Source organism: Synchiropus splendidus, chromosome 4 (assembly GCF_027744825.2).
Source record: "Synchiropus splendidus isolate RoL2022-P1 chromosome 4, RoL_Sspl_1.0, whole genome shotgun sequence".
NCBI lineage: Eukaryota > Metazoa > Chordata > Actinopteri > Syngnathiformes > Callionymidae > Synchiropus > Synchiropus splendidus.
This window is the reverse complement of record NC_071337.1, coordinates 2,298,811-2,324,861: the sequence shown is the minus strand read 5'-3', so window position 1 is coordinate 2,324,861 and position 26,051 is coordinate 2,298,811. Positions and strand designations below refer to the sequence as shown.

The following is a 26,051-nucleotide window of genomic DNA, read 5'->3' as shown; positions in this document are numbered from 1 at the left end:
TGTCACGCTCTCGTCTCTCTCTCCTGCGACACTCCGCAGCGCCCGTCACTCACCCCCTCCTTCCCCCCTTCTCATAGTTGACGTGCATTTTGACAAAGCACATGACTTCTACTGGAAAAACATGAATGAAACATGATGAAATAGAAAGAAACACGTGCCAAATTGTTTCGGCTGGTTCGGCCACTGATGATGACGTTTTATCTTATGTTTTTAATTGCCAAAATTAAACATACATGGTCAAATAGCTGTACAGGTATATGGTCATGTTTTCCTCGTGTGTTACAGCACATCTGCTGCTGCTCATGTTTTCCTCGTGTGTTACAGCACATCTGCTGCTCATGTTTTCCTCGCGTGTTACAGCACATCTGCTGCCGCTCATGTTTTCCTCGTGTGTTACAGCACATCTGCTGCTGCTCATGTTTTCCTCGTGTGTTACAGCACATCTGCTGCTGCTCATGTTTTCCTCGTGTGTTACAGCACATCTGCTGCTCATGTTTTCCTCGTGTGTTACAGCACATCTGCTGCTCATGTTTTCCTCGTGTGTTACAGCACATCTGCTGCTCATGTTTTCCTCGTGTGTTACAGCATATCTCCTGCTGCTCATAAAATGCGGCGCCCCCTGCTGAATGCCTGAGACTTGAGAGCCCTGGAACTCACTGATAAATGAAGCACTTTTACTGAACTAGTCGGACTGTAGTTTTGTTTGTGATTGAAGTGGTAACTGCATTGATGTCCTCTTGCATGCAGTAGTCGGCAACAAGAGTTGGAGCTGTCGATAGATTCAAATGTTTGATCTCAAGTAATCGCACATGTTGCATCTGTGCTAAATGGTGCTTAAAGGAAGCTGTTCTCCACTGCAGTTTCCACTGTTAGCGTGTTGCTGAGCCTCTTCAGAGCCTCTGAGCTTCTTCAGTGGGATGTTCTGGACAGCGTCTGTTCTGTTGGCTTGTTGGAGGAAACACATGTTTGCATGAGGAAAGATCTTTGGTCTCTCTGCTGTTGAGATCGGCTTCCTTTAAGCTACACCAGAGGTGGGCAATTAAATATCCCAAGGGGCCGGGTTATATATTGTGACCGTTGAGAAGGGCCGTCAAACACAAAGAGAGGAGGACAAGAGAAAATTGAAAATAAAAATCATGTGTGATTATGAATCTACACTGTAAAAATGCATAGAAACTGTTGGTTTGTTGTGTTTTATTTAATTTAAACCACATTCCATTTAAAGATTGTCAATGTGGCTCATACATTTCAAAATTTACTTTCAATTCTGATGTATTTTAAGGGACACGAAATACTCCTACTAAAATAGCCAATGGAAAAGATTTAGAAAAATAATTAAACAAAAAGGTTATGTTTCAGTTACATCATAATAAACAAAAAACAACCCATAAGACAAAATGTCAGAGACAACAACAATGTCAGTTTTATAGTTTTGCTCTGACTCCAGGAGGGCCACATAAATACAGTCAAAGGGCCGCATTTGGCCCCCGGGCCGCACTTTGCCCAGGTCTGAGCTACACAGATTCAAAATGTGTGGTCAATTTGTGAGTTCACTCATCTTTAGTGCGATGAATTGAGATTAAACGTGTTATCTATTGACAGCACTAATGAGAGTCTGGGCTGGGTATTTCCTCTGAACTGTTTCAATGAAATGTAGGAAAGAAAACGTTCATTACTGCGGTTCTGTGATGTTTTTGAATAGTACTGAGCGATGACCGTGAAGCTAGCTGCATGCTAGGCTAGTTTGACAAACCTTCTTTTGACACTCTATATGTAACAAGCTGTGACATCGTGAATGTTTTCTCTTGCAAACTAAGCGCTCGCAGCATGTTGGAAATAAATATAACCACGATTGCGTTTACTTTGCTGTGTGTTTGGAGCAAAGTCAGCATGTCTGCACTGCTGAGCTCAGGTTCGATGACGGTTAGCTTGGGTTTGGGTCAGTCTTTTCTTTGTGTTGCTCCATCAGAGTGAGCAGGATTCAAACCCCCAACTTGTGGCCCCAAATCCATCATTCTTACTGGCAAAACCTGCCAGAAATAAAACATAGGTCAGGTATTTTGTTTACATTTACAAACATTTCAAACAGATTTACAAACTTCTTTAGCAAACTATTTTTTTTCCAGAGTTTGTATGTGTATTTCCAAGTTTGTACATGTGTTTTCAGAGCTTTTTATAGTTTGTGAATTTGTTTTAACATCTTTCAACTCCCAATGGTGACCCCACTCATGACTGGTACAAGCGGAACATTCCAGATTACTTCCAGAATTTTGGTCCCCTCCCTTTCCGTACGATTCTTCGGAAAATTTGCATACACTGCAAACACATTTACGAACATGGAGAGACACTTACAAACTCAGGGGAAAAAAATGTATTTGTTTGAAACGTTGTGTTTTGCCCTTCTCAGCCACCGTCTTTTCCTCACTAGTTATGAAACACCACGTCATGGATAACGCAGCTTAGATGGACTTCAGTTCGATTGGTCAGTCGTGATCCTTCTGCACGGAGTGTCGAATGAAATAAATGTTGTATAGTTGTCTTTGATGTCATCACAATTTGATCACCTCTTTCCCACCTTGTTTCACACACACATCTGACTGAAATCAATAAAAATAACTCACTGAAAACATTAAGAAAACTGATTCCTTTGTTTTAATGCATTTTAGAAACAAGTCTATGCTCTAGTTTTCCCCTGGTCCTTGGGTCTTCTGACTTGACGGTCCCTAACAGGTCAGAGAAAATAATGCGACCCCTGAGGTCATAGAAGTGTCCGGCCCTGCTTCGAGTTCTTTATTCCCCTGTGAGGTTTTTCATTGCTTCTCTGTCCATTTGCCTTGAAGGAAATCATCTATCTGTACATGTCCAAGGTCGATCAGAGCGTGGGTCATTTGACCTTCATCCTAGAGTTCATTCATCCGTAAAGAGTGGAGCCGTCACACAGCAGGAGACAGCAGTGCAGGGATGGAGTCTGCTCCAGGTGTGACTGCACCCAGGCTCCGTGCAGTTACATGTCCTTGCAGACAGTGGGCAGCGTAATGGTGAATGATGGTCTCCTCACACCCCACACGAGAGCTATTTGCTGTGCCCTTGAGGAGGGACGCCAGCGGCGAGCGCGAGGGCGCCAGTGTCCCCCTGAAGAGCAGGAGCTCACTGCTGAGCCCGTGAGGTTAACATGTCAGCAGTTCACTGTTAGACTGGACGATCCATGGCTTCAAAACAACGGATTCATGACCCATAATTACTGTATTGATCAACCTACATTACATTAGCGCAGGGGTGAGCCCAGTCTGATGACGCTGTCCTGGTTTAACCTTGCCTCCAGCTTGCTGAGCTCCCGCCAGCGGAGCCGCCGTTTCACTGACCGCAGCGAGCCAGAGAGAGAGAAACCACTGGAAAACATTCCAGAGCTGGACTCCCTGGTCAGCATCTGCTGGCCAGAAGGTGCCCTGAGTCACGGCTTTCAGGTCATGTGATCGTCTGTCTGGTAGATAAATAAAGTTATGAACCGACAGCAACAAGTTCTCAGGACAGTCATCACTCGTGGACGAAGCTTCAGGAATGAAGAGTTTTCCCAAACAGTCATCTTATCAGTCAGAATATGTGACTCCTCCGGGAGTCAAAGCAGCACGATAGTGATATGAACCAGAGCAGGACTGATCCTTGTTGGTTCAACAAGGGCAAAAAGAACATGGTACCCAGTGGGCGGCCTGTGACTCTAGCTAACTCAGCAGTTTTCTGAAGACGTGGCGTGGTGCACTGTATAAGGAGCCGCGAGCAGACTGAAGGATTTTAACTGATAACTTGACTTCACTGTTCTTCAGTGTCCAGATTTATTTTGTTTACATTTATTTGCATGGTCTTTATTAGCAGTTTGTTCTGATCAAACTAAGATAACACATTGGTGACGATGAGTCTTTGAGTCAGAGTCCAGGCTGCACTTCATGATGATGAGGACAATGATGATGGGTCCTCACGCTGGAGGAGGAAAACCAGCAGCGACACATCCCCGCTGAATATGTCTTGGGGACCAAACTCCCAGCAAGTCACTGGTCAGCGGGCCACTCTGGGTTTGCTGACTGTCTAATCAGAAGAAGGGGACCCCTCACTGTCCTGGCGATCAGAACCAGAGGAGCCACTGAGACACCTGCTGCTCACATCGCTGCTGCCTCCTGCCGTCAGAGTGAGTCAACAGTTGGTCAGTTCGAGTCAGATGTCGAGAAGAACCGATAAGGAAACGGCCGATTGCGAAAACAGTGTCTTCAGGCTTCAACTCTGGGGTGTGTCCACGCAGAAGCCTCGGGGACCTCAGAAGAGGAGTCGTCCTAGAGGCGCTTGAGGAATGTTAAACATGTAGCAGACGAAAGCCGAGCATGAAGCGGTGAGCGCACCTCGGCTCTGTCTCCTGATCTCCGCCTCTCCAGGGCTTCCACACATCTGCTTTCGCCTGCTCTTTGACACCAGCTCGCCTCTGACGCTCTGGATTGGGCAACAGCAGCGTCGATCGCCGCTCGCTCTCGACTGACGCGCACGGATATGTAGCCGCTCTCACCACCTCCGCGGGACTGACGCAGTAAAATGGACCTGAAATCCGAACTTCTCAAGTCGATATGGTACGCCTTCACCTCCCTGGACGTGGAGAAGTGCGGCAAAGTGTCCAAGTCGCAGCTCAAGGTGAGAAGGCTTCAGAAAGCGCCGCGGTTTGGCGCGTCTCGTCGTTCCTGGAACGCGCGCGTGTGCTGTCGGTGACCCGGTCTCTGTAGCTCAGAGAGGACAGTCGTGTCGGAAGGCGAAGTCCAGACCAGAGGTCCCGGACTTGTCTGAGGATCCCAGACAGAAGTGTGTGTTTCTGCTTCCTGCTCGGTTCCTACGGGGCCCGCAGAAGAATCCAGGGAAATAGCAGGAAGCTGCCCTGACATGCTGAGTGTGTGTCTGCTCGAGCTCATCTATCCCAGTGAGGACCGATTTTAGGAGAAACATCTCTTTTTGGGGAACACGTGACCGGATCCCACAAGGTTAATCCGCAGTTTGAGGGTTAGAACTTCAGCAAAACTGGGTTCCAGTCTGGTTCAGAGTCCTGGTTCAGCTCCATATGTTTAGGGGGAGAAGCTGGGGAAAGGGTCAACGAGAGGTCCCCACAAATATGTGTGTGTGTGAGAGAGAGAGACTTGAACATTGACCATGGCACCATATCTGTCCCCTCGCTCCAGGTACTCTCTCATAACCTGTACACGGTCCTCAACATTCCTCATGACCCTGTGGCCCTGGAGGAGCACTTCCAGGACGACGACGACGGCCCCGTGTCCAACCATGGCTACATGCCCTACCTCAACAAATACATCCTGGACAAGGTACCCTGCTGTTACTGCAGTGTGCTGTACTCAAGATTCAAGACGTTTATTATTTTACACACACACACACACAATACACACCATGTAACACAAGGCCAAATTCTTGATGTCCCTGCTTCAATTACAACCACTTGAAATACACAGTGCAGTTCAGAAGTTAAATACAATAGTTGCGCTAAAAAAAGGATAAGATACACAAAGGAAAAAGGTTAGTGGTGCCAGTATAAAAGAGTGCAAAGTAGGTGTGTGTATAGCATCATCTGGTATACACTATAGTGTAATATACTGCAGTGTTGTGTAGTACAGTACAGTATGTACATGGTGTAGTGCTGTGTAGTGTAACATAATACAATGTTGAGTAGCATAGTGTAGTACAGCGTAGTGCAGTATGATTTAGTGTTGTATAGTGTATTGTTGTGCAGTACACTGTAGTGTTGTTTAGTATAGTATAGTGTGATGTATATCATAGTATAGTGTAATATATAGTGCAGTATAGTGTAGTACAGCATAGTGCAGTATGATTTAGTGTTGTATAGTGTATTGTTGTGCAGTACACTGTAGTGTTGTTTAGTATAGTATAGTGTGATGTATATTATAGTATAGTGTAATATATAGTGTAGTATAGTGTAGTACAGCATAGTGCAGTATGATTTAGTGTTTTGTAGTACAGTATACTATGTTGGTGGTACAGTGTTGTGTAGTGTAGAATAAATACACTGTTGCTTAGTATAGCATAGTGTGGTGTATCTTGCAGAATAATTCCGTGTTGTGGAGTGTATTGTTCTGTAGGATATTAAAGTGTTGTTTTGTTTCGTACAGTTTAGTGTGGAGTATGTAACAATATAGTGCAGTATTGTGCGGTGTATCTTACAGTGTGATTTAGTGTTGTGTAGTGTACTGTTGTGTAGTACACTATAGTGTTGTTTAGTTTGGTATAATGTGGTGTAAGGTTGTCAAAGGTCAAAGGTTGTTTGACATTCAAATAAAAAGTTGACTTTATTGCCACACCGCAGCAGTGAGTCACAGGAGGCCGATAACAAAGTAGAGCACCGGCTGAGGTTGGTGACTGTGTTGCTCTGTGGTGACCAGGTCGAGGAGGGGATGTTCGACAAGGAGAAGTTTGACGACCTCTGCTGGATGATGACCATGAAGAAGAACTACCGGGGCGCGCCTGAGGGGGCGCTGCTGTGCGAGAGAGACTGCTTCAAGCTCTTCTGCCTGTTCAACCTGCTGTCCGAGGACCACTACCCTCTGGTGATGATCCTCCAGGAGGTGAGTGACTAGTGTCCTCAGCAGAGGAAGCCAGCGTCTCTCGCGACAGAAGATCAGTTAATGGGTCTCTTCCTTCCTGCGCTTCCTGTATCGAGTGAAACAAGCCAGCGGCGTCCTCTCTCTGTAGCCCTCAGTCACGCCAGCGCTGAGCTGATCTTTCTTCAACTGCACCAGGTGGAGTATCTTCTGAAGAAGATCTCAGCCGCCATGAGCCAGGAGTGGGACGCCAAACCCCTGGAGGACTTCCTGTCGCAGGATGCTTCGGTGCAGGAGGAAGGCTTGACGGTGTGGAGGTTCCTGCACCACCTGGAGGCCGGGCACCTCCTGAGGGTCTCCAGCTCGGAGGCCTTCAGCCTGGCCCTGCACGAGGTCTTCCTGGAGATGTACCACAACGTCTTGAAGAGAGTGAGGCTGCCGACCCTCTGAGTCTCACAGCAGCGTGTGACCTGCGTTCTGTGTTGGGCAGGGCTACATGTGGAAGAAGGGCCACGTGCGGCGGAACTGGACCGAGCGCTGGTTCGTGCTGAAGCCCTCCACCATGGCCTACTATGTGAGCGACGACCTGAGGGACCAGCGTGGGGAGATCCGGCTGGACAAGACCTGCGTGGTGGAGGTGCGTGCACCGACGTCTGCTGGTTCACTGGGTTCAGTCACGTGGTGGAGGAAGGAGAGCGGCCGGTGTTTAACAATAGGTTCCACGCAGAAAATTCCATTCCTTCAGGTGCAGAAGCCACGGAGTGTTTCAGTGAAATGACACATTCTTCGCAGCTGAGGTGGGAGGGTGCAACTCCCACAGCTTCCTGGGTGATCTCTCAGAAGTGAGGTGTAGTTCTGCCTGCGTCCACTGCAGTCTGCGACCCCCTGACCTGCTCAGGGTTCCTGTCTACTTTAGATCAGGATTTCCCCACCTTGTCTATCTCAGAGATTAGAGCTCAATTGGTATGAAATCACTCTGATCTGTTGGCACTTTTAAAGCCTGAACCTCGACATGGAACCAAGTGCTAAAAGCTTAAACTGGCACCAGGTGAGGGAGGGGAAATATTGGCATAATAAGAAATGAAAAAATAATTCGATAAATGCAGAAATAAAACACAACAGAACAAATAGTTTCATTGGCATATATTTTTTTTAGAGTTTTCTTCCGTTTACATAGTCATTATTTTTATCTGTTATTTATTTATAGAGGAGGCTCCTGTAAACCAATCCTGCTTCAGAGTGCTGTTAGACCCGCCCACTTCATTCATGTAAGTCCTCATTCTCTGGTCAAGCGGACACAGATATGAGGAAATACAGAAACAGATGAGAGGAGATTGCCTTTATTCCTCCCACAATGGGGAAATACAAAAATAAATAAATAAATGAATACATGTGGAATGCGATAGTCTAAAATTAGTAAAATATCAAAAATATATAAATAAAATAAATAAGATAACAATTAAAAAACAAAAATACTGAATTGAATAATAATTAAATCATGTAATATTTATTCATTCATGTTTTTATTTCTGTGTTTATTTATGAAGTAATTTCTTTTTTCGAATAGTCGTTCCTGTTTACTACATCCTTTATGTATTTATTTCTCATTTTGTCACTCAGCACCAGAACAAGATGTGCTTATCCAATATACCAAAGAGAAAATAAAAGGCGTAAAGGTGGGAGGATGGGGCTCCATGTGTGATCCTGTGGTGTGTGGGGCCTTCAGACAGACGTCTGTGGTCTCTGTTAGCAGCCACGCTTTTGTTCTGTGGTCAGTGGAGTGAGGCTGTACTGCCACCCAAACTGAGCAGCCTGGAGGTGGATGACAACTGAGGGTCCGAGCAGCTGCGATGCTTCAGAACGCTCCCCTCATGGTGGCTGCTTTTCAAGCCTGAAGGTCACTGTGCCTGAAGGTCACTGCGCTGTCAGCCAGCTGAGCAGAAAGTCTCAGATTCCACTGCAGTCTGATGGATCAAGGTCCAGCCGCGATTCAGGACAGTCAAATGACGTCAGACACATGTGATGTCTGACAATATTTTCCCTGCTGAGGAGTTGTTTTTTTACCACCTCCTAACCAGCGAGACGTCTGAGGCACAGTGCTCAACATCCAGCAGGATTTATCGGTTTAACCTTCCCGTCAGTTGAAAAACATGTACCCTAATGTTTGTGTTACGTGTTGCGGGGTGGTCAGGTCCGTCCTTACTGGCCCTAACTAAGCACCAAAAACAGCACACAAATCAAATGAAATCCTGTTGGAACTTGCCTGCATGAGACCTTGGCTCCTGTTTGGGTTTGAGTGATCATCAGTTCCGGGGCTGGGAGTCAAACTGTGGGATGCTCTTAAATCGTGATTTGGAGATCAGAAATTGGACTTTAAAACATATTATGGGGACCATTTTACTTATAAAGCAGATGAGAATGTGGTTTTAAGCAGGGGTTCTTAACCGTTTGGATCTCAGGGCCCACCTTTTCCAGAACTGATGGGTCCGGGTCCCATTGTAGTAATAGAACTGATTCAATACTGTGAGTACTGATTTCTGATTTCAGAATGACTGATTTCATTTGTGTTCAACAACCACACATGTAAACAAACAAAAACCTTGTCAAATGACATGAAACCATGTGGTCAGCGCAAAGACATTTGTCATGGAAAAGTCCAAACAGCAGCAGAAGCTGGTGCAAGTTCTGCTGAGAAAATTGGAAAAACTGTACATCATAAATAAAATTCTGAATGAAAGAAATATAATAAAATATCATAAAATATTTTCTTTTTCATAAAGAAACTCTCAGGACGATAAGTAAAGTGTAAATGTAAGAATCTCCACGAAATTAATTTTAAAATTTGCTCCAACAGTTTTTACTGTTGTGGGAGCCATCGCTTTCTTTCATTTTCAAGAACTTCTCCACAGTTGGTTACTATCACAGACGTGCAGCTGTCAAGTCAATTCAGTGACTCACTACTGCCACCATACGTGGCTCATGGGTTCAAACTGAGTGTCTCACGGCCCAGAGGTGTCAAACAAAAAACTTCTAGCGACCCTGTAGGGGGCGCTCGCGGCCCAACCATGGACCATGTCCCTATGGTTAAGAATCAGAAATGCGGATTTTGAAGAGTATAAACACAAATATGTGTGTTCTCCAATGTAACCTGGAACCAAGACAGAGAACCAGCAGTGGCTTGTAGTGTCTGTGTTCAGTGGTTATCACTGCCCGACTGTGAACGGGACTTGTTGACTCAATAGCTGTTGACAGACAATGCAGTTGAATATAAAATCTTTTGATTTTGCAGTCGATCCCCGACAGAGAAGGGAAGCGCTGTCTCTTCTGTGTGAAGACTCACAGCAAAACCTATGAGATGAGCGCGTCCGACCAGAGGCTGAAGGTGGAGTGGACTCAAGGTTGGTAGATCGAGAGTGGCTTTCTGATCCCTGAAGCTGAGCTGCTCGGCTCACACGCTTCACCAGCCGTGCAGACGGCGCTGCGCCTGCAGAGGGAGGGCAAGCCGTCGCTCCACCAGGAGCTGAAGCTGAAGCGCCGGGTGCAGCGCGAGCACAGCCAGCGGGAGCGCAGCCGGAGTGCACGCAGCAGCTGCAGCAGCAGGAGCAGCCGCAGCAGCCAGTCGGAGGACTCCGCTTCCCAGGAGCCGGAACGAGACAGGCAGGATCTGGAGATAGAAAGTATCATCCAGGTACGTCCATGTGTCACGGCATTGCGACTCACATGGGGCAGCGCGGTTGGTTGTGAACTCTTTGGAGCATGGGTCGGCATCTTCTTATACTGAGACTGAGAGAGCCGAAAAACCAGACGCTGCTGGCTATTTTCACCAGCGCAGCGGGAGACCTGCATGTGTTGATGTGAACCAAGGCAGAGGAGCGCGTCAGAGAACCTATGAGGACCACTCCATCTCATCAAAGAAACAGGGATCCAGAGAGTCAGAGTCGACCAGTGTCATGATCAAAGGTTCCCTGGATTCAACATCACTTTCAAACTACCATGGTGAAGCACAGTCCACCACACTCTCCACAACTGTCACACGCCGCGGAGCTGGAGAGTGCAGCGGCGTCATGGTCTTGTCATGTTCATGTGCGGGAGAGAGCCGCGAGTTTATGAGTTTATTGTGAGATGCAGAATTGTCATTGTGGAGATTGTGTTTGGCGGGATATCGTGTATGATAAGTTATCACCTCTTAATGGGCTGCCTCCCCTGGAGTCGTCCAGTTGGGCAGAAACTTGAGCTCACTCAGCTCCTCCTGTCTGGCAGCACGCTCGCGAGCTGGAGCATCGTCGGCGAGAGGCGGAGGAGAAGGAGAGGAGGAGGCAGCGGGAGGTGCAGATGGAGCTGGAGAGACAACTGAAAGAAGCCAATATGGTGAGCTGTGGTGGCCAACTGAGATGTCTGACTTCAGCAGGTGATACTAGGGAACAAAACCTGTCTTGCCCCTGGAGGCGCCTGTGAGCGGGTGTGTGAGATGGTGGGTGTCCACCTTCCAAAGCTGGGTGTGAGTGAGCTGTGTCCTGGTGTGTCGGCGCAGATGCGAGACAGCATGCAGGCCGAGATGCAGCAGAAAGTGAAGGAGGCGGAGCAGCAGAAGAAGAGAATCCAGGAGCTGGAGATGACCCAGCGCCAACTGGAGACGGCCCTCAACATGGAGATCCAGGCTCGAACAGAGGAGGAGAGGGCCAGGCTCGAGCTGCAGAGGTGACACACACACACACACACGTCACGGCCGGACTCACACCCAGCTGGTGCTGTCGCAGGCTGCTGCAGGCGGAGGAGGAGAAGAAGCAGCAGTTCCAGCTCCTGCAGGAGCAGCAGAGGGCTCTGCAGGAGCTCAGCCCCATCGTGGAAGCTTCTAACACTTGTTTGGAGCATCCCTCCGCCCTCCATTACGCCTCGCAGGAACTGCAGGACCTGCAGGAGTCTCGGCAACGGAGCCACCAGCATCTGGAGGTGAGATCCTCGCTCGGCTTCAACCACTCATGACGTCTGAACAACCCTCTGCTCATGGCAGGAGGTGCAGGAGAAGCTGAGGAACGCCAGTCAACACGTGAGGCACTGGAACGTCCAGCTGAACCGCCTGATGACGCCCATCAGCCCAGGAGGTATGGCCCCAGATTTAACCCTTCTGCTGCCAAGAACCATGTTTTTCCACAAATGATTTTTGTCAGAAGGCTGAAGCTGAAGTCTTCAGGCCTCCACTCATAGGAACCAAAATATTACAAAACAATGCACAGGACAAGAGAGAAGTTCTCAGCAAATATGTTGTCTGTCTCTCAGAACGCTTGGAGCTCAGACTCTCAACCAAACAAATGTGCCCCAAAAAAGAAGGTGCGCTGGCCAGCAACGAGTTCATCACAAAATTAAAGACTCGAATTGAGATCGGCAGCGGGACGGAGGACGGCGAAACCCTGAGCGAACAGGTCGATGCCATGAACCTGGAAGACGCTCCACTGGAGAAGTCAAATGGACAAGTGTGAACGTTAACGGCTGGATGTGAAGTCTTAGAGAAGTTATGATCATGATGATGTGAACTGGATGGAACGATTTGACTGCAAGGGACTGAGATTCTTACATTTTTACAATAAATAGGTTGAAAACGTGAGTGAATTGCCTGGTCGTTCTGTGAAAAAGATGTTCCATTTACATAAGAGAGAATCTTCATTTTAGTTATGTCGATGTGGGTGATCCATATTTCAATAGACAACACCTGAAATATTCACCTGCTTAACACAACGTAGTGGTTGACGGTAGTGCATCGTGTGGTCTGAAGGGGGCGGTGTCTCGTGGCTTGAACAGAAAAGCACCCGGAAATAGACGAGCGGTGTGCTGATGTAAACAACATGGCCGCGCCTGTGAGCACGCCGGGCGGGGAATGACCCCCCTGACACTGGTTTAGGTTTGTATTTTTGTGACGTGACGGGCCACGGATATGATGAGAGCAGCTTGCACGAGCAGAGTCAGGTCCCGGCTCTCCCTGACCGCGAGGACGGTCACGAACCACCCGGGTCCAGGCGACGGAGCTGGTCCTGCCGGGTCCTGGGGTGAAAGCGCGCATCCCCCTGCGGACAGCGACTCCTCAGAGCGACAGAGGCCATGGAAGGATCCGAGTAGCCGGACTGTGCTGCTTTTCCCCGGCCAGGGCAGCCAGTTTGTGGGGATGGGTCGCGGACTGTTGCGGTATCCGAACGTCAGGGAGATGTTCTCTGTGGCGCAAGAGGTCCTGGGCTATGACCTGCTCCAGCTGTGCCTGGAAGGACCCGAGAAGGAGCTGATGAAGACGGTGCACTGTCAGCCTGCTGTGTTCGTCTCCTCCCTGGCTGCTGTGGAGAGGATGAACGAGGAGAACCCGCAGGTAGGAGCCTGTCTGGCGTGAAACCCAGAGTCTGGCGGCTATGAAACGGGTGTAGACCGACAGTAGACTTCCAGATGAAGACACACAGAAAGTTTCACGAATCACTATTTCGTAATTTCAGAATAAAGGTCGTTTGAAGTACCTGCTAAGAGTATCATGTGTTCTAGATGAGCGTTTTCGGAAGACTTTTATTCTGAAAGTACCAGGTAAACTTCCTGTCTCCAATACGCGGTCTACTGTGTGACGATGTCAGTTTCGTTACAGCCACACTAAATCTCTCCAGGAAGCTAATCGTTAAACAATTCATAATATTCTAGATGAGCGTTTTCAAAAGACTTTTATTCTGAAAGTACAGGATTAGAAAGTCATGAAACTTCCAGCGTGTCTGCATCAGATAAGCTACTGTCGAACAAACTCTGGATTGCTGGAGGATCCTGCTGGAGGCCGCTTTACTGTTCTAGGTCATTCCGGAGGGTTCTACAGCGGCTGTGTGATCCCTTGTTTACCATCGTGTTCCCAGGCCATTGAGCGTTGTGTCGCAGCAGCAGGATTCAGTGTTGGAGAATTCGCTGCCCTGGTTTTCTCAGGCTCCATGAACTTTGCAGAAGGTGAAAATGGACCCCAGTTTTCCCCACCATGTTTCTAAACAGGTGTTTTAATGTTGCCTGTGTCCTGCAGCTCTGTATGCGGTGAAGGTGCGAGCCGAGGCCATGCAGGAAGCTTCGGAGCGGGTCAGCAGCGGCATGCTGTCAGTCATCGGCCGACCCCAGGCCCAGTACAAACACGCCTGTGTTCTGGCTAAAGAGCACTGCGAGAGGCTCGGGGTGGAGGAGCCCGTCTGCTCTGTGGCCAACTACCTGTTCCCAGATGGAAGGGTCATCGCGGGACACACGCAGGTGGGTGCAGCCTCCTTTTCTATCCGAGACAAGACTGTCTGACCAGCTCTGAGCAGGTAGCTCCTCCATCCTCCCTCAGGTGGGTCTCCATATGTCACAGCAGAATATATTGAAGATGCAGACGTGTATGTTAAGATGTAACCCTTTTTCACGGAAACATTCCCTTGTCTCTGCTACGGCGTGCGCCTGGTTTTCAAACTCAGTTTACTCCAAACTAAGAAAGTCGCCCCCAGTGTTGCTCAGATTGAAGTGGTGGCGCTGTCTGCCTGTGTCTAGTACAAACTCTGTCATGCTCTGTCTGCTTCTGGAAATGTTTAGACGCTGAGACACTATAAGAGTCAAGTGCAGAGTCGAATCTTCTCCGTGTTGCTCCTCCAGGCCCTGGATTTTCTACGGCAGAACTCCAGACAGCTCCACTTCATGAGGACCAAACCTCTGTCCGTCAGTGGCGCCTTCCACACGTCACTCATGGAGGGCGCCACTGAACCACTCAAGGAGGTTCTCCGGCAAATCGAGGTGTGTTGACTTGCATGTCAGTTTCATGTTGCTCTGACTCGTAAACACATACACACAGACGCAGCGCCTTCCTGGCTTGGTGTTTGAGAAAAGTCAGCTTTTTACTCCAACACTGACCTGGCTGCTGCCTTCACCCTGCTCCAGGTTCGGCGCCCGGAGATCAAGGTTTACTCCAACGTGGACGGGAAGCGCTACATGAACGAAAGTCACATCCGGAAGCAGCTGGTGAAGCAGCTGGTGTCGCCGGTGAAGTGGGAGCAGACTCTGCACCAGATCTACGAGAGACTGCAGGGAGAGAGGTTCCCCCACACGTACGAGGTGGGCCCCGGCCGGCAGCTGGGGGCCACGCTGCTGAAGTGCAACAGGAACGCCCATGCACTGTACTCGCACGTGGACGTGGCCTGCGACCCGGGCCCCGGGGACTGAGTTGCTGGCTTCAATAAAGACTTTCCTGGACACTTTTGTCAAAACCTTTTTACTTGCCAACAAACTTGAACCGACAGAAAGTCCAGCTCCCCTGAATCAAAACAAAGCAAAGCCACAAGACGTCGTTGGGCCTCTTAAACCAGTAAGAAGCTCATCAAGTAGAAACAAAATCTGCTGCAGACAGAAACGTTCCAGTGGGAAATAAAGCGAGCGCTGCACAGCAACTCCACGAGCGACCCGGAGCCTCCGGTGAGTGTCGGCCCGCTTCGCCCGCACGGCTGCTCGCAGTCACTCAACACCGATCGCAAACGTCGTATCAAAAATCAAAGTAAACAACCGAAACAAAACCGCATCACTGCTCCTCGCTTTTAAAATATAAAAGCATGAAAACATGAAAAAGATCTGCGAGGAGCCGACATCTACTAATCCGCCCAAAAGACGCTGAAGACGGTCAGTGCAGCCACCAGGGCGGCAGTCACGAGCGCCCCTCTGGTCCTGTTAGTGCAAGCCATCGGTCCAAACTTCTGGGAGGCCTGTGGACCATAATAATCATGGATGAATAATTCATGCATTATCAGGTTATTATACATATATAATAACACATTCAGTTCTGTCGAGTTCTTTCACAATATTTCTCGGAGTTTTGAGTTTGAAAATGAGTTACCCAGACGGCCACGGCCTTGGATCTTGTGGTTCCTATCCCAGGGGCGGAGCCAGCCACCCAGGCTCTGACAGCGGTGAGCAGAGCGTGGCAGCCCCGCAGCTGGCTGTGGACGTCCCTGGAAGAGAGTCCGAAGGTCACTTCGCCTGAGACGGCCGTGGCAGCTGCTTCACCCTACCAGTAGATGGTGCTGGTGAGCGAGCGCGCTGGTCTGAGCACGTGCAGTGGGAACCAGTGAGTGTGTCGGCGGGTCAACTCTCGGTCCAGCTGGTCCCCGATCGCAGACAAGTGACGACCCAGAAGCCGCGCCGATGAGTCGTTGAACCTGGAGACAGTCGCGTGTTTCAATGACAGCCATAAATCAAGTTTTTGTAAGAGTTTTTCATTGTTTGTTTTCTTTTGTGACATTTTAAAAACACATTTGGTTTAGTATGGGGATAGAATGAGCCCAACTCACATTGGCATTGAAAAAAAGGATATTGGCTGAAAAACGAAATACTTAATTAATTTTAATACCACTCTAGTTTCCGACCTCAATACAAAAATGTTTCAGCCAATGTTTCGTTTATGTTCCAATTTTCAATTCAAAAAGAATATAGGAATTTAATTTTTGTATTGAGGTCTAAAATTAGAATGGTATTAAAATTAGATTTTTTTCAGCCAATATTCTTGTTTTCAATGCCAATGTAAGGTGGCCCCATTCTAGCGCCATAGTTTAGTTTTGTTCTTCACATTTCATGATCAAATGCAGACTCACACCTGGGCAAAGTGTTTGTTAAAGTAAAGTTAAGTTTATTACAGTATTAATTACAGTGACATATGCATATCAATATTTTCCTTTCACCCACTAAGTGTTTCAAAAGACTACTTCCGCAACTTTCATCATATCCCACTACATTTTGACTGTTTGTACTTTTGTAAAGATTATTTCTCATTTACAGATTTCAAATGTGATTTTTTTTTTCATCCCAACTTTGCTTGAAAGTCTTCTGACTGTCATGGTTTTACTGCTTTCCACAGTGGTTCATGTGTTCATGCGGTTACGGCAGGTGAGTGAATGGATGAAATTGACTCCATGATTGCAGCTTCCGCCCTGAACTTCCTGAACTCGCATGTCAAAGAAGGTTCACGCCCTTCACTGGTTTGTGTTGTGATGTTCAACACCGTGCCACCGTACCTGAGGCTGACATCAAACATGGCGCTGCTGCTGGCCTCACCAGGTCCAGCCTGGGGAGTCGCCACGCCAGCGGGCCGTCGGGTTAGTTCCACCATCTTGTTTCCTGAGGAGAGTCAGGCAGAATGCAAATAAAGCAGCAGCAGCAGCCCACGTGACTGACTAGTGTGTGGCACCAGCCTGTCTCTCAACCATCAGACTGTCTGTGTAAACACGGGGGTCATGTGACCTGCTGTGTCACCCAGAGCAGCGTCAAGGTTGATGGAAACCTGCTTTTCTGGGTTTCCAACAGGCACCTGGTCCTCAACTTCACTTCACCACCAGATTGTCTGGACCTCTTCTCACCTCCCCGGCACTGACACCACTTCCTGTTGTTGCTTCTCTCCGGCGCCAGATGCAAATGAACTATTTCCATAAATCAAATCTAATAAACTGCCCCTCGACAAGACCCCACAGTGGACAGGCTGATAGTTATTCGCTTATCTGCTGTCAAAAAGTCAAGTTCACAGCATGAACGTCTATCTCCATCCGAGTGAACGACTTTCTCCATGTTACTCTCAACAGAGAGATGACGTCATCTATGTGACCTGGGGCACACAAGGTCGTGAAGAAGACCACGGGTTATTAACGACACATGCGCCGTTTTAGTCGATACTTAAAGCACCAAAAACCCTTTCTGATAATTAATTTAAACAGTGAATTAGATTGGAGCAATTGCACAATAAACACGAAAACAAATTACCTTGTGTGTCGATTAAAGTAGACGCCGCCCTGAAACACACAGAAACACATGGTTTGTAAAGATGTAGGGAAATGAAACACTGAAATATTTCGAGTTTTCGTCCTGCACTCACAGCAGCGTCCTTTAATCCCCTCGCTTCTCAGGTAACTGCCGCTGACCACGCCTTCTGCTGCAGTGGAGCAATATGATCGCTAGGAGGCGCACTAGCGCATCTATTCTCCTGTAAACAAGCAAACTTGGCGTAAACGTTTATCCCTGTTTTGGCGGCGAACATATTAACTACAGACCTGCTTAAGCCTCGGTGTCTCCGCGGATAAACCTATAATATTTAGCCTTTTTTTATTTGAGTCTGGGTCATAGTTTTCTCATCTGGAATAAAGTTTTGGATGGACCTGCTGCAATGACGTCACTGCCGTTGCTAAGTAAAGTCAAACAAATGGTATGGTTGGGCGGAACTCTGAGATCATATGAACTGCAACTACATGAAGCGATAAACAACTAGAACTGTTGCTTATGTTGTGTTGTGCTTTCTATCGTAATCGTAACTTAAAGAGGGCGGTCAAGAAAACAGAGACTTTTATTGTGAAGGGAAGGGAGTCGCCTGCTGTGCGGATAACCGGGGGTCTCCTCCCAGTGATGGAGCCTCGACCATGGACCCGCGGTGTGATCCGCATCATGTAGCGCTGCCACAATGTTCGGTACCGCTCTGTGTTCGAGGCCAAACCCAGCTGCCATGGGCCAGATGTGACACCTGCTAACTGCTAACCGAGCTAGCTCGACCGATGACTGCTGTGTCTTTCCTGCTCAGCAAGGTAAGTGAAGAGCTTTTAGGACAAGTCATTCCGTGGCAATAAGGCGGTATTTCTGAGGGACCGTGCCTGGATATGAATGATAAATAAATATGTCAGTTGAATTCATGCGCACAGAAGAGAATAGAACGTCATTGCTCCGGTAGAGGGACGCGGTTGTTGGACAACGTTCTCTCTTGAGAACGACTCAAACTTCTCTGATTAAAGTCGGAATCTTCCGTTTCAGATTTTTTTTTTAATTTCTTTTATTTTTTTATTTTTTATTTTTTATTTTTTATTCATTTCCCCTGGAATCGTATCACAGTAATTATAGCTGAGCTGTAACAAATCCATCTAATGTCATTCACTCGTTCATTCACAGAGAGATGGAGTGAGATCAACATCTCAGTGCACAGGTTTCTAATGGACCCATCAGAACCAGAGCAACACGTGAGCTTGAATCACTTAAAAAAACAACCTTTTATTAGCTTTTTCAAAAATAAGTCCAAAAAACATTCAGACAAAAACCCCATCTGAAAAACAAACACAGAAAAACGCGAAACACTCACTTTGCTCTGTAGTTACTGTCCTTGTTTTGATTCCAGGAGTAAACAAATAGTTTGTTTTAAGACAGTTCAAAAAAGGCCCAATATTTCTTCCAAAAATATTTTTATGGTCTTTCAATGTATATGTTATCCATTCCATTGGAAATAACTGAGTCGGTCCTTGTATCTAGATAAGTCTTGTGGTCTGTTTCCATATCAACACGATGCATTTTTTTGCTTGTGAGATACACAGATTGATAGAAATAATTTCACTCTTCTTGTACTTATGATCATCCGGACACAAAAGAAAGGTCACGTTCATTTTGAATAGTTAACATTTTCTCTGTTTCTTTAGTGACATCTCCCCAGAATTCCAGAATCTTTGAACATTCCCACATTTGGGATTGAACGTATTTTTTTTTCTGGCGTTAGCTGTGTGCCCTCCCACTTTTCAATTGACATTTCTTCTTTAAATCCACATCCCATGCCGTTAATTCAGTTTCAGAGGATTCTGAATAGGAAACCTTTAAAATATTGTAAAGTTCTGAAATAATTCCTTGACAAAATGGTTCTTTTATTTAAATTTCTTTTGGGTTTTCTGATTCAGATATTTAAAAAAATGTTTCTGAGGAATGATGAATGTCAATTTCAAGCTTGTGCCACTTTTAAAGGGGTTTGCCGAATGAAAACTGAAAGAGGTGCAGCACAAAGCCATAGAAGATAACGTTGGTGTTGCACCAGTCTCTGTATGTGTTTGTGTTCCTTCCATCGTTGTCTCACTGAAATGGCCGTAATGTAGTCATATCTCTATCAAGACTCTGCGAGCCGTGTCTCTAAATGTAGCTGATAGATCAGCATTTTAAAAAACAAAGTCGCATGGTGCTGTCCTGCACAGGAGTGGGTGGACGGATGGACCTCGGGGGTTAAAGGGCTGGGATCTCATACCTTTAGGTTTCTTCTCACTCCTCTCCGCTCATGTCAACCAGATGCAGAAGTTGCCCTATCGTCCATTTATTTCACGGTTGTTAAGATTTTCTCTGCCGTTTTAGTGTGTAGTTTCAGTCAGCTCCTCGTGACTGGTCTTTTGTCTCTTGTGTCCCTGGAAGAAGGAACCATGGCCGGGAAGGTGAAGTGGGTGACAGACATCGAGAAGTCGGTGCTCATCAACAACTTTGAGAAGAGAGAATGGATCCAGGTGACGGAGAACGAGGACTGGAACTTCTACTGGTGAGTGTCGCGGGCACTGCGCGGCGCTGCAGGCGTCTAACCTCATCGTCACGTGACCCGAGGCAGGATGAGCATCCAGACCATCAGGAACGTGTTCAGCGTGGACACGGGCTATCGACTGACGGATGAGCAGATGGTCAACCACTTCCCCAACCACTACGAGCTGACCAGGAAGGACCTGATGATTAAAAACATCAAGCGCTACCGGAAGGAGCTGGAGAAGGAAGGAAGCCCTCTGGCCGAGAAGGACGAGAACGGGAAGTACATCTATCTGGGTGCGTGTCCAACCGAGGGGGGACGTGGGAGGTGGGGGGCGGACCCCTCCTTCCTCCGCTGATGAGCTTCCCGCCGTGTGTTTCAGATTTCGTTCCTGTGACGTTCATGCTCCCTGCCGACTACAACCTGTTCGTGGAGGAGTTCCGCAAGAATCCATCCAGCACCTGGATCATGAAGCCCTGCGGGAAGGCTCAGGGGAAAGGCATCTTCCTCATCAACAAGCTCTCGCAGATCAAGAAGTGGTCCAGAGACAGCCGCACCTCGACGTGAGCCCGCCCCTGACTTAGCGCCCCTAACTGCGAGGCATTTGGCTTTAAGTTCTGAGTGATGCTTTGGGTTTTGCTTCTAAAAACAAAAACACTTTCTGCCACGAAACCTCCACTGACCTCCTGTGTGCGCGTGTTGCCCTCAGGTTTGTTGCTGCCTCTAGTGGAAAGGAGGCTTATGTCATTTCCTTGTACATCGACAACCCCCTGCTGATCGGAGGGAAGAAGTTTGACCTGCGCCTTTATGTTCTGGTGACCACCTATCGGCCGCTAAAGTGCTACATGTAAGCCCGCGGCTGGCCCCCTGTCAAGCCTGTGTCTCACACCAGCCTCCTGATCCTCAGGTACAAGCTGGGCTTCTGCCGCTTCTGCACGGTCAAGTACACGCCCAGCACCAGTGAGCTGGACAACATGTTCGTCCACCTCACCAACGTTGCCATCCAGAAGCACGGAGTAAGACTCGGCCCGTCTGCTCTGGAGCGGCACGGTGCTCTGCTGGTGACCGCTTTGCTCTGTGTTTCCCAGGACGACTACAACCACGTCCATGGAGGGAAGTGGACGGTCAGCAACCTGCGCTTGTACCTGGAGAGCACCCGAGGGAAGGAGGTGACCAACAGACTCTTCGACCAGATCCACTGGATCGTGGTGCAGTCCCTGAAGGCCGTGGCTGTAAGTGAGCTGCAGATTCTCAACCCTTTTCAATCTGGCGGATATCCACATCTGGCAAGTGTCTACACTCGCGGCATGGAAGCGCTGTGATTGGTGGGATGTCTGGCGCTGGTGACTGGAGGAAACTGAAAATAAGTTCCACATTTTAAACGTTAAAACGTTTACAATACTAATTCATAGCTTTTTAATGGGAGGAGGATTTGGGCGTTTCAAAGTTAATCTCCAGTCAAAGTCTTTGAACAATATTTTGAACAACATTTTGCTGGAATAGCTCTTACTTTTTCCTCTTATTTCCTGTATAAACCATCATCTCAACAGCAAAAAACAGACCAAAGCCACAGCCAGTTTGACGACTCATTTGGTGAAGAGCCGCATGAAACTGGGGAAAGAGCCGAATGAGGCTCGGGAGCCGCTGGTTGGCCTGACCTGATGCATTTGGTCAAGAGGCACAACCATGAAGGCTGTGTTTAGTTTGAATGAATGAATATTACAATGTGTGAAAGTTTAGAAAACAGATCCACAGCTGATACAGCTGTTGCTTATCTTGCATAAATACATGAAAGAATTAAACTGTAGACACAAAGAATGATGTTAAGAACTTTTTTTTTCAATGAATCAGAGTCAGCTGAGGAAAAACAGCTGCCCAGGAGACTCCTGCATCTGAAACTGTTACTGTTGCAACAGCTACTGGGTTCATTCATCTCTGTTAACCGTTATTTGACTCAGATGTTTGTTTTTATAAAAAGTTATTTTGCTACAAATAGATGTTTATAGCTTGTTTTTTACAAAGCAAGTTGTAAAGTCAGCCATTGACATGGCGTGTTTGGAGGGTAATGGGTTGGGGGCGGGGCTTTGGGCGCCCTGTTTCTAAGTCCTAGCTTAAAGCCTGGTAGTAGACAACACTCAGATGGATATTTTACCCCTCAGAGACCCACACGCGAAGATAAAAACTGCTGTTGACTGACCCAGTAAATCACAGCACAGGCGTAAAGTCCTGCGAGGTCACACGTGATAAAGCAAAGCATCAACCCCACATCAAGCGGACACTCATGAAAGTTCATGAAATCAAACCTACAGAATGACAGGAACTCGTCTGTTGCCGGTAGAACTGAAGTTCTCCTGTTTCTCCGTCAGATCGCTTCTCAGTCACGTCACAGCTTGGGTCAGGAACGATCGGCAAAACGCCCCATTATCATCGTGTGTGGCTCCCTTTACATGACCTCTCACTTTATTTACACCTGTGGAGCATCATTCTTCACAACTATGTTTAATAGCTGGCTTCAGACTAAATGCGGTTCCAAATAAAAGCGCTCCAGACTGGTGCGAGCTGAGATGATGAATGTGAAGGCTTTGTCAGAGTCAGCTTTAGGATCTCACCAAGTAGGAAAGTGCCTTGGTACATCGTGCAATAATGAACAATAAAATAAAATAAAGAGAAAACACTGAAGAAAGTGGTGAAGGTAAATTAGGAAGTGCATGCAACCTTCCATTCTCTCTTTAGTCACAGGTCATGTCATCATCTGTGACCCCAACCAGCTGCGTGTCGTCTGGAAATCTTCTCTTGCCGGCTTCATTTGTGTTTGTGTTTCCTGCAGCCGGTCATGAACAACGACAAGCACTGTTTCGAGTGCTATGGATATGACATCATCATCGACGACAAGCTGAAGCCGTGGCTGATCGAGGTACCACCACTGACTCTGCGGGAGGAAGCGTCATGGCTGACTCTTCTTCTGCCCTTGTGTGACCCCAGGTCAACGCCTCGCCCTCGCTGACCTCCAGCACAGCCAACGACCGCATCCTGAAGTACAACCTGATCAACGACACGCTCAACATCGTCACACCCAACGGAGAAATCCCTGACTGCCGCTGGAATCGCAGCCCTCCTCGAGAGGCTCTGGGAAACTATCAAGTCCTGTGAGTGTCGCCGCTCTCACATTCCATCAGTTACTAAGCCAAACCCAACCTCCGATGTGAGCTGAGTCGGAGGAGTGCAGCTAAAGATGCTGTTGTACTGATGTTCACACCGGAGAGACGCATTTCAAATCCACAAATCAAACTCCTGTTCGCATTGTATGATTATTCAAGTGTATGAAAATCGTAGCCACTGAATGTGACCACTAACATGGCCACTTCCTGTCAAAACATATGTTGGAGATGTTTTTATAATTTAGATTATGATGTTACTAAAATATAGACGTTAAATGTTCATGTCTTGAAAGTACAATTCAAGCAGGTTAGTTGGGTATAAAACTGAATTATGTTATACAGTGTGATGCCATCACCAAACTGGAGAAGTCTGAATGAGACATTCAAGTTTGAAAACTTCAGGGTTGAAGCTCATAAATGTAGCTCTGTACGCTCTATCTAACTTAAAAAAAATTCAACTTAAATGTGATGGTTGTGTTGCATTAAGTAACATGTATCTTTATGAATCTGGACATATTTGACAGTGTGAATTCACAACTTTCACAAACTCCACTGTCCCCAGAAAAAAAATCTACCATGTCATCGAAAGTTTGTGTAGTTCCCGCTTTTGACCCTTAGAGGTCTCCCTTCCTGTTAGAGCGTTGGGACCACAACCTTCGATAGCTCAGTTGGTAGAGCGGAGGACTGTAGCGGTGATCCCAGGCATCCTTAGGTCGCTGGTTCAAATCCGGCTCGAAGGAAACGTTTTAAGTTATTTTCTACTCTGCTTTTGTTGGACACAGAATATAAGGTTCTAGTCCCGCGCACGAGTTTTAATTCAAGTAAGGAAAGTCATTTGGATGAAGAGCATTTCTGGAATCCGTAGTGCAATTGGAACGAGGTGACTAATGGAACGCTGCGGTGTAAACGTTAAGTTGACGGTTTCGTAGTAGTTTCAGCGCTGTTCACGTTAGGGCCATTAGATGTCTCCCTTCACATCTGCAGGCCACTGCTCAAGCCTTCGATAGCTCAGTTGGTAGAGCGGAGGACTGTAGCGGTCTCAGCAGGCATCCTTAGGTCGCTGGTTCAAATCCGGCTCGAAGGACTTTTCTTGATTTTTGTAGTTTCGCCCGTAGATGCTCCACCTGAGGTGAAAATGTTGTGATCATTGGTCCTGTTTTACGTGTCGCAGGTACGACGAGGAGCAGGCTCACAGCGAGAATGCGGATCTACGCAGCCGCTCCGGTCAGCCCCTGGGGTCAAAGGGCACCAAGGGGGTCACAGGCCTTCGCTCCACTGCCACTACATGGAAGTGAACTGCGGCTACTCCCCCTTTTCAGTGTTTCTCTGAAGGAAACCAAGGCTTTATTTGTTCCTCATTCATGAGTTTGAAGCCCTGCTACAGGGAAAAGTGGGCAGCAGGCTTTGGATTCTGATGATGATAACTCAGCTTTGCAGCTGCTGTGTCCTCACAATATTGTCCTGCCTCTCTGTGATGTTTTCTTTCAAAGGCAAAGATGAAAACCTCACCTTCCTTGAGTATTGGCACAAAAACGTCTGAATGAAATTGAATGAAATGAAGAACCAGGAGTGACGAATGAAACCACACGTGTTGTTGTTGCAGAAAACTCTTGTGGAGGTTTGCTCTGCATGGTTCTCACCCCCCAGGTGCCACTCATTTGCACTCTCTCTGTGTGTTTTTTGGGAGTTGACCCCTGCGACCAGTCGGCTGGCGTCACTCAAGCTGCAGCTTCCTTTACCGTTCCTGGACTTGTGTCTCTGTTGCTCTGAAGAAAGTGTTTCAGCCACACTTGACTCAGCAGAGCAGAGGAAATCCGCACTCTGGTGCCACTTCTCTGGATCTGCTGCTGGTGTGGTTGCCTGCTACCATATGGCTCCGCCTCCGTGACCACCACCATCCGACATTTTGTCCAGAAGGTGAGACGTACAGAAGATGCATGAGCATATCTGGTGCTGACAGGACTGCACTGGAGAGGTAGATAATCCAGGTGTTGCTCGCAGCGTTAACATAGAAGAGTTTAGTGCCGGTTGTTATATATAGAGTTACCTAAGAAATGAATGTTTTATATGTTGTTATGATGATGTAAACACAGCATTTAATGTAGGAAACATTTTGTAGACGACTGAATAAAAGCTTTCCTGCACCTGCCTTTGCTCTGAGTCCAATACAAACCTTCTAGACTGTGACAGCTGCTGGCTGCAGGTTCGGGGGGGACGAGTGATGCTTTCATTCACTCAGTTTCAGACTCTGTCCCTTTGTTTTCTTCTGTCCCTTTCTTCTCTGATGGAATCCAGTGATCAGTTTATTTAATCCGAGGTCAAGCTTCCGAGAGGGAACTGACCTGTTGCTGTTGTGGGGGTGGTTACCATGGTAACAGAGTGGCTCTCTACATGGTGCCAGGCCTTTAGCCCTGAAAAGTTGTGACCTTATTAAAGTTTGCCAGGTGGGGTGGGGGGGCGTGTCTTTTGTTAGGAGTGTATATGGGGGTGTCTGGTTGTAAACGTGTAGGAGTGAGTGGATGTGTGTCACGTGTGGGTCCACATCAGTGTGTTCGCTCCAGTGTGCTTGCAATAGATGATGTGGCTTTGTCCTTTACATTGTTTATTAAGATTTAAGATGTTCAGATGTTTATTAGTCACGCTCACAGTACACGCTGGCCATTGCAAGGTGAGATTCTTAATGTCCTTCACATAAACAATTTTATATAGTCGCTGATATACAGAAAATAAACTAGAACTGCAAGTACTGAAAATTCAGATGTAAAGATATGCAAAGTAAAAAGGCAGTGTGGCTGCATGAGTTGTGTTTGTGTGAGTGTGTGCTGTTTGTGACAGTGATTGGATAGATACTTTGGTATAAAGTGTGTGTTCACTTCTTACTTGTTGATGTGTGTTTGGTGTGAGCGTTTGTGTTTGTTTATATATGGTCCGATGCAGGTTTGTAGGATGTGCAGACCCACCCAAGAAAGAGCGACATACAGTAGCTTCAAA

General features: G+C 47.3%; 3 protein-coding genes and 2 non-coding genes across 5 annotated transcripts; all 5 read left to right on the top strand.

The window, feature by feature from the left end:
• Positions 1-4,292: 4,292 nt before the first annotated feature.
• Positions 4,293-12,191, top strand: def6c (DEF6 guanine nucleotide exchange factor c). Its single transcript, XM_053862443.1, has 12 exons — positions 4,293-4,671; positions 5,208-5,348; positions 6,438-6,620; positions 6,795-7,025; positions 7,087-7,233; positions 9,886-9,994; positions 10,061-10,284; positions 10,857-10,964; positions 11,128-11,294; positions 11,354-11,546; positions 11,608-11,698; positions 11,874-12,191. The coding sequence occupies exons 1-12, from the start codon at positions 4,576-4,578 to the stop codon at positions 12,071-12,073; spliced, it is 1,890 nt and encodes a 629-aa protein (XP_053718418.1). The 5' UTR covers positions 4,293-4,575; the 3' UTR covers positions 12,074-12,191.
• Positions 12,192-12,427: 236 nt separating this feature from the next.
• On the top strand, positions 12,428-14,808 carry mcat (malonyl CoA:ACP acyltransferase (mitochondrial)). The gene is made up of 5 exons (XM_053862972.1): positions 12,428-12,948; positions 13,469-13,556; positions 13,627-13,844; positions 14,223-14,360; positions 14,505-14,808. The coding sequence occupies exons 1-5, from the start codon at positions 12,526-12,528 to the stop codon at positions 14,784-14,786; spliced, it is 1,149 nt and encodes a 382-aa protein (XP_053718947.1). The 5' UTR covers positions 12,428-12,525; the 3' UTR covers positions 14,787-14,808.
• A 2,897-nt stretch (positions 14,809-17,705) lies between these two features.
• On the top strand, positions 17,706-25,193 carry ttll1 (tubulin tyrosine ligase-like family, member 1). Its single transcript, XM_053862830.1, has 10 exons — positions 17,706-18,175; positions 19,803-19,923; positions 19,990-20,198; positions 20,285-20,465; positions 20,612-20,749; positions 20,810-20,918; positions 20,991-21,134; positions 22,730-22,816; positions 22,885-23,048; positions 24,232-25,193. Exons 2-10 carry the CDS (start codon positions 19,811-19,813, stop codon positions 24,353-24,355), a joined length of 1,269 nt encoding a protein of 422 aa, XP_053718805.1. The 5' UTR covers positions 17,706-18,175; positions 19,803-19,810; the 3' UTR covers positions 24,356-25,193.
• trnay-gua (transfer RNA tyrosine (anticodon GUA)) lies at positions 23,714-23,800 on the top strand. The gene is given in 2 exon segments: positions 23,714-23,750; positions 23,765-23,800. It is a non-coding gene; the product is annotated as a tRNA-Tyr (tRNA).
• On the top strand, positions 24,058-24,144 carry trnay-gua (transfer RNA tyrosine (anticodon GUA)). The gene is given in 2 exon segments: positions 24,058-24,094; positions 24,109-24,144. It is a non-coding gene; the product is annotated as a tRNA-Tyr (tRNA).
• Positions 25,194-26,051: the final 858 nt, after the last annotated feature.

What these genes read in the sequence shown, in the direction of transcription:
- def6c (XM_053862443.1), top strand. Translation starts at nt 4,576, where the DNA reads ATGGACCTGAAATCCGAACTTCTCAAGTCGATATGGTACGCCTTCACC. An exon ending in TGGTGATGATCCTCCAGGAG is followed by an intron (nt 6,621 to 6,794) that starts GTGAGTGACTAG and finishes CAACTGCACCAG; the next exon opens with GTGGAGTATCTTCTGAAGAA. An exon ending in ACCACAACGTCTTGAAGAGA is followed by an intron (nt 7,026 to 7,086) that starts GTGAGGCTGCCG and finishes TGTGTTGGGCAG; the next exon opens with GGCTACATGTGGAAGAAGGG.
- mcat (XM_053862972.1), top strand. Translation starts at nt 12,526, where the DNA reads ATGATGAGAGCAGCTTGCACGAGCAGAGTCAGGTCCCGGCTCTCCCTG. An exon ending in TGAACGAGGAGAACCCGCAG is followed by an intron (nt 12,949 to 13,468) that starts GTAGGAGCCTGT and finishes TCGTGTTCCCAG; the next exon opens with GCCATTGAGCGTTGTGTCGC. An exon ending in CTCCATGAACTTTGCAGAAG is followed by an intron (nt 13,557 to 13,626) that starts GTGAAAATGGAC and finishes TGTGTCCTGCAG; the next exon opens with CTCTGTATGCGGTGAAGGTG.
- ttll1 (XM_053862830.1), top strand. Translation starts at nt 19,811, where the DNA reads ATGGCCGGGAAGGTGAAGTGGGTGACAGACATCGAGAAGTCGGTGCTC. An exon ending in CGGGAAGTACATCTATCTGG is followed by an intron (nt 20,199 to 20,284) that starts GTGCGTGTCCAA and finishes CGTGTGTTTCAG; the next exon opens with ATTTCGTTCCTGTGACGTTC. An exon ending in TGAAGCCGTGGCTGATCGAG is followed by an intron (nt 22,817 to 22,884) that starts GTACCACCACTG and finishes GTGTGACCCCAG; the next exon opens with GTCAACGCCTCGCCCTCGCT.